The 6,729-nt window shown below is 45.5% G+C and overlaps 1 protein-coding gene across 1 annotated transcript in view; it reads right to left on the minus strand.

The window, feature by feature from the left end:
* Window positions 1–1,942: 1,942 nt before the first annotated feature.
* Window positions 1,943–6,729, minus strand: part of grk6 (G protein-coupled receptor kinase 6) — a 74,296-nt gene continuing 69,509 nt past the window's right edge. The window contains exon 16 of the mRNA XM_063203126.1: window positions 1,943–6,626. Within this exon, the coding sequence (XP_063059196.1) occupies window positions 6,576–6,626 (51 nt within the window). The 3' untranslated portion in view covers window positions 1,943–6,575. The remainder of the gene's footprint in view (window positions 6,627–6,729) is intronic.

A 6,729-nucleotide genomic window follows, 5' to 3' on the forward strand; every position in this document is an offset into this window, starting at 1 on the left:
GATTTTAAGTGAGTGTGCGGATCAAAGAGGAATTGTACAAAACAACCAGAAAACGGTCACCATTTCATTCATCATCATTTAATGACCATTTCAGTAATTCATGGTTGTACTCCAAGAGCCGGGTCCAAAGCAGTAGGCCTCCATTAAAAACATTATGTAACAGTGGTCAGAAAAACATATAAATATCAGACTTAATTTAATAACAACAGCAGGAACTCGCTCCATCCACCGAACGTCTCCCCCCCCCCCCACCATTTTAACCATTTCCTCCTCCACTACATATTGACCCAACATCAGACATCAGAGTTCATGGTTGACGCAAATCTTACATTTCAGAGAGGTACTTCAATCATACATCCGGTACATCAGTCATAAGAGACACTTGATTCATTGTGACCACAATGCCCTGATACTATCATTGAAATGTTATTTACTGGAGGGCACAAAAAGGATGTGTGCTGCAAACATCCGTAAGCATGGACGACATGATTGGAAAGTTTGACTTGGGCTTTTCAGTGTTCATTCAGTCTTGACAGCAATGGACGCACATCTGTTTGACTGCCACCTTGTGGAATATTTGAGCATCGCTCTCTGGCCTGAAATATACAGTGCATGCTGTTGATGAAATGTCCACATTTTGGCTGCCACTGACAGACATGTCCTGTCTAGTCCATTAACCACGTAGACCTGTACTAACAGAGCCTATATACTGTATCCTGTGCACTGCACAAGATGCTATACTACTGTACCTCATTACCTTGGTAATGGAGAACATTGTTGCAACAAGTGGTCATGTCATGACATGTCATTCACAACATACAGTAACTGCAGGAATTATGCAAAGTAAATCAGGCCTGTTGAAGAACAGGCTTAAAGAGAAGCAATCCTTGACCCTAGGTAGCACACGTCACATAACAATTTAACACACACAGGACCTTTTCTTCTTGAGTATCAGACACGTACGGTTCCTTAAATGGTTCCTCCAAAAAGCTGGACTTGTGGAACTGTTTTGAGGCAGGGTAGTAACTAATTGGCACCCAATAAGGCTCTTCTTCCAGGCTCGTATCTCAATATACGTCCTCCAGCCGTTTCCTGCATCCTGTGGCCTTATACCTTGGTGGAGGCATCCTCTCACCTTTTCCCCTATTGAGACATCCTTTATGACGTCCAGCATCGAGGCACAAGGTCAAAGGATGGAGGAAGCGGCTGAGGATAGATATTGAGATGTAACCCAGGTCATTAGTCCTATATAAGTGGGGATTTGAGGCATCACTACCAGACAGACTCTGACCTTCAGGCTCTGAAGACAAGTTCTCCTGAGACCAAACACACGCACGCACGCACGCACGCACGCACACACACACACACACACACTCTCTCTCTCTCCTTCTTTCTCTCTCTCTATCTCTCTCTCTCACACACACACTGCCAGGCAATCTACTAAAAATGAACCCACAGCTAAGATGAACTCATATTCATCTGTGTAACGCAGTACAGAGGCATACTCCCGCCACAGTGCCTCTCACATTGTGCCATGACTTAGAACAGCAACATACTGTAGCAGAAAGTAGCTCATAGTATAAACAAATGACATAGCAAAACAAATCCCAACAACAACATTGGGGATATTGTAATAAAATTTGAAAAGTAAACAAAAACAAATAGGAACAAATACAGGCAAAACAACCAAAACAGCACATAAACAACAGAGGGTTCCTTAACTACTACACTGTTTTTGGGAATCAATCCCTTTGTGCAGTAAAACTGACATTATGGTATCGATTGTATATGGGAACTGATGTCCACATGGAGGGAAAGAGAGAGAGAGAGAGAGAGAGAGAGAGAGAGAGAGAGAGAGAGAGAGAGAGAGAGAGAGAGAGAGAGAGAGAGAGAGAAAAACACAGTGTTAGCTGTTTGCACACACACACACACACACACACACACACACACGCACACGCACACGCACACGCACACGCACACACACACACAGACAGTAAATACACATGCTAAAAGCTCAGTGCATGGCGGAACCATGATCCTGTGGCAGATATTCAGCCAGTCAAGTGTAAGAAAGATCCCAGACATTGTCCATTCCACCAACAATAAACTTGAACACAATGTTTGATTCTGGTGGAATGGACTGTGTGCGGGACCTTTCTTAAACTTGAATGGCAACCTCAATGGGGTAATATCCAACACACCTGTCCAACAACAGGGGTGTGCAAAAGTGCCCTTTTAGAGACATAGAGCCAGTACTACAGTACCCAAGAGTCCTGTTGGAGATTTGAATCCTATGATAGATAAAAAAAAAGAATCCTGAAATAGGCAAAATATTGGTTCACACTGTAGATGTCGATACAAATCCAGTAGATTAGGTAGATGTGGATCCAGGGGGATGTTTGCTTGAGTCTTGTAGCACGCAAAACTCCCATCGCGAGATAAAAGTCCTATGAAAAGAGTCCATACATACGTGGTACATACATACAAAGTCCTGTAGGTAGATTTAAGTACCTATGAGAGGGATGTCTCTAATACCATATTCCTGTAGTAAGCACAAGTCCTGTGGGGGCATAGAAATACTAGATTACACAAGTCTTGTTGGTTAGAAGTGTGTCCTGTTTGTCAGATTGCTGTCCTTTCGGAGTCTGTGATTTGAATGTGGTGCGGTACGGTGCGTAGTAGGCACAAGTCTTTTGGGGAGGAAATGAAAGTCTTCCTGTAGATGACAATGTGTCGTTGTGGGAGATATGTGTCCAGAGAGAGAGGGAGAGAGATATGGCTGTGTCCTGCATGGCCTCACAGTGTTCAAGCTTGGCTCAGAAACACATACATCATCAAACTCAAAAAAGGGAAGTTCAATTCAGTTCAGTCCTGCGCAAGTTATTGTGGTGGTTCTGTTTTTTTGTCTTTATACACATAAATCATCCATTATTGCTAAATAAACAAAAAAAGTAAAAAGAAGTATTTTTTACACTGAATAGTACAACAGACTGGAATGCGTTTGAGCTTCAGTGGTTGAGAAACGGCACGGGAGGACTATGGAGATGCTGTGCTGCTGGGACATGTGTTCATGATGACCCAAGACCCAGGGAGGATGCCAAGAACCTACTGTAATAGTAGTAATCCAGGTTAAATTAACCTTAGACGTAGAGGTAAATCATCTAATAGAAGAGCCAGGAGTCCTTATTTCCTTAACCAAATGACACCTGTGGGCTACCTATTAGCATGTTTACCACTTCACATAGGTTAACTTACCGTAGCCAGGTTTATCACTCAGGTTTTTCTGGGTTTTTTTTCCTAGGCACCTCATTAGGTACAATGGAATAACTGGTGTGACCACTATGTAGTATCATGTGCTTGTGTTGGACTTAACACCATAAATTTACTTCTACTTTTACTTTGGCCACCTCTGCCTTCAGGTAGGCTTCCATCTGCTCCATGGAGGTATGCATACATAGCTCTAAAATGCACTTTTTTTCATCACTAGCCAAAAAGGCTAATAGACGTTAATCTCACTAGCCAAACACGCACTCCCTAATGTAACGGGCCAAAGTGGCTTTGTCATTTCTACCAGCCAAACTCTAATTTCACCAGCACGTGTCCATGTGTCCAGCCCTGGCACAGTATGTGCAATGGACTCCCATCAAGATGTAAAACTGACTCATCTGGTCTAAAGGGACCTGGCTGACTTGGGTCATGCAACAACACCGTGTCTGGCAGGATGAATGTCCACACCACAAATGAAAAAAAAAAAATCACCCAAATCCAAATTGGACAAAATCATCGAAGTACCTTGTAACATTAAAAGGCACCTTCACGCATGACAGGCACACGCAGGCACGCATACTGTGCATACTGTACACCTCTATTCATCAGACACAATGAAAAACAGCCCACACAGGAAAACATAGAAAGACAAAATGTGAAAACAAGGAAATGAAGGACAAACAGAAGTGGTTTGGTCAAACATGCATCTACTAGTTCCTGATGAGAACTCCATTAAAGGTTCTTTTTGGCAAATGAGGCAAATAGGAAGAAAACATACAAGGGGCGTGGGGGGTTTGACACTGGCCGGAAAAGTCTCTGTATTTACATCATCCAGGTGCCTGTGTGTGTGTGTGTGTGAGAGAGAGTGTGTATGGTGGTGATGGATGGATGAGAAGAGACAGGGAAACAGGAGAGAGAAACGAAAAGGAGGTGGATGAAGATGAGGATGTGGGCCAGGGAGAGAGAGAGAGAGAGAGAGAGAGAGAGAGAGAGAGAGAGAGAGAGAGAGAGAGAGAGAGAGAGAGAGAGAGAGAGAGAGAACTCAAGCATGATCTGTGGAGTGGTCCAAGTGGCTGCGCACCCTGTCACTCCTATACTGTATGTACTTACACCAAGTCTATTTGGTTTGACTAAAGGATCTTGGACATAGCCCTATAAACATACACACACAAACACACACACACACACACACACACACACACAAAAACAAAACCCACACCCACAGGTACGTATACAGCCACGCACACAGACACACAGACACACAGACACAGACACACACACACACACACACACACACATGCACACGACATGCACGCACGCACACACACAGTCACACGCGCACGCGCTGACACATTTACTATGAGCACAAAACCACATTTGTGAGCCTCTGGTACGTGGAAATGCTAGGATGAACTCTCTACAGTTAATTCTATATACATAAGCAACACTGTCTCTGAAATGTCTTATTTCATTTTCATCATGCACCTTCTATGTCATGACTACACACGCATGGTATTGTCTTGATTGTCTGGAATTACATAATCATTTATGTGTGTATGTGTTTGTGTAATATACATTTATTTATAAAAAGAACAAATATAAATATAAAAAATATTTCCAAGCAGACACACGTCTGTTGACCAGCCCCTACCCCCATCCCATTGGAACAGAATGTGCAATATGTTTCAGTAGTTAACAGGGTACAACTCTCGACTCCTTGAAAACTCACACACAGGTCCCCTTACGATGCAGAAACACAATGCAAGCTCCCACCAAGCCCCAATGGCAAACACAGGTCCCTAATACAGAGACGCACACTGCCCCCCCCTTAAACCCAGACACGCATCGGCCCCCTCCAAACACACACTCACTGCCCCCCATCAAAACACACACACACACTGGGCCCTCAACTGTACACACGCACACACTCATACACACACTGGCCCCTCAAACACAGCTGTCATCCAGGCTCTGCTCAGGCATCCACAGGTCAACTCCTGCTTCAACTGTATTGGAGATCCAAACACCACTGGCCCTGAAGCGCTGCAAGAGCTCGCATCCAAAACCAGACCCTGGATGGAGACAGGATGGATGCAGAAAGGATGCAGCTCTGCTGCAGATGCAGGCCCCTCGTTCATCAGATGCAGCTCTGGTGCAGACACAGGCCCCCGAAAACGCTGCTCTTGCTGCAGATGCAGGCCATTCAGATGTAGCCCTGGTGTCTGGTGCAGGCTATGACCTCGCCATGGATGGCGCCCAAGTGCGACAACAACCAGATCGGGTATGGTCGGTGCAGAGGGAGCAGGTTGGTGGAGTTGAGGAGGTGAAGGGGGCGGGACGTGAATGCAAGACCCTGCCTCAGGTTAGAATACACCTGTCTGGGCGTTGTTGACCCCAGAGGTGCAGCCACACTTGATTGGGTGGAGCAGTGGCAGTCCTAGGGGGGGACCAACCGGAGAATTGCCCGGGGCAGCACCTGAAAGGGGGCTGCACTATCTTGAAATTCCACCCAACAATGGCTTGGAGAAAATCGTCCAAGTAGCGCTAGGAAAATGCTATTTCCACGCTATTATCACATTATTGCAATAATAACAAGGTATTGGTGGATTTCATCAGCAGTTATAAGCAAAGATTTTGCAATTCTTTTGTTCCACCATGAGGATGGGGTCAGAACGGTGGACGGGGTGCCGGTGGGGGGCGTCGCCAGGGGGACGCCAGTCATTGTAGGATGGCAACTGGGGCGGAGTCTGGTCTGCCATCAGGTGAAGCCATGTTGTATTTATCGTACCTGCTAAGAGTACGCCTGTCCACTCCCGGTAGCACTGTGCTCCAGGTACAGTACGCTCTGACAGCAGTCCTCCCCACTGCACAACACATGGGATCTTCCATCTCCCATTGATTGGTTAGTCGTTGCCGAAACGTAGGCCGTACCATTCGTACACAACAGGGACAGCTTGGCCAGAGTGAAAATATACATTCCAATATTTCGTGTTTTGTTTTGTTTTGTTTTCTTGTTGATTTTTTAGGTTTAGTTTTTCTTTCTGAAAAATACAAATGTGCAAATATTGTAAACAAATGGAATCCTCTCTAGTGGGACGCCCCAGTTTAGGAGGTCGGTGGGCACCGTAGGATGAGGGCTCAGGGTAGGGTACCGTTGGCAGGTCTTAAGGGTGGGGAAGGTTGGGGCAGGTTTTTAGGGTGTGGTTGGGGCAGGCTTTGGGAGTGGCACTGCTGAGGAGGGCGGGGGCATGTTTCCAGAGGGGCTTGTCGAAGGGTCGCTGCAGGAGGAGTGATGGAGTCGGCACCTCTCACAGCCTCGTAGGCTCCTCGTCACTGTCACTGCAGTTACCGCAGCAGTCCTGCAGGGGGAGACATACATCACATTACATTACATCACATTAAATTGATGTACATTACACTCTATTACATTACATTACATTACATGACATTAAATCACATGAC

The sequence above is a fragment of the Engraulis encrasicolus genome, chromosome 7, assembly GCF_034702125.1.
Source record: "Engraulis encrasicolus isolate BLACKSEA-1 chromosome 7, IST_EnEncr_1.0, whole genome shotgun sequence".
NCBI classification, from domain to species: domain Eukaryota; kingdom Metazoa; phylum Chordata; class Actinopteri; order Clupeiformes; family Engraulidae; genus Engraulis; species Engraulis encrasicolus.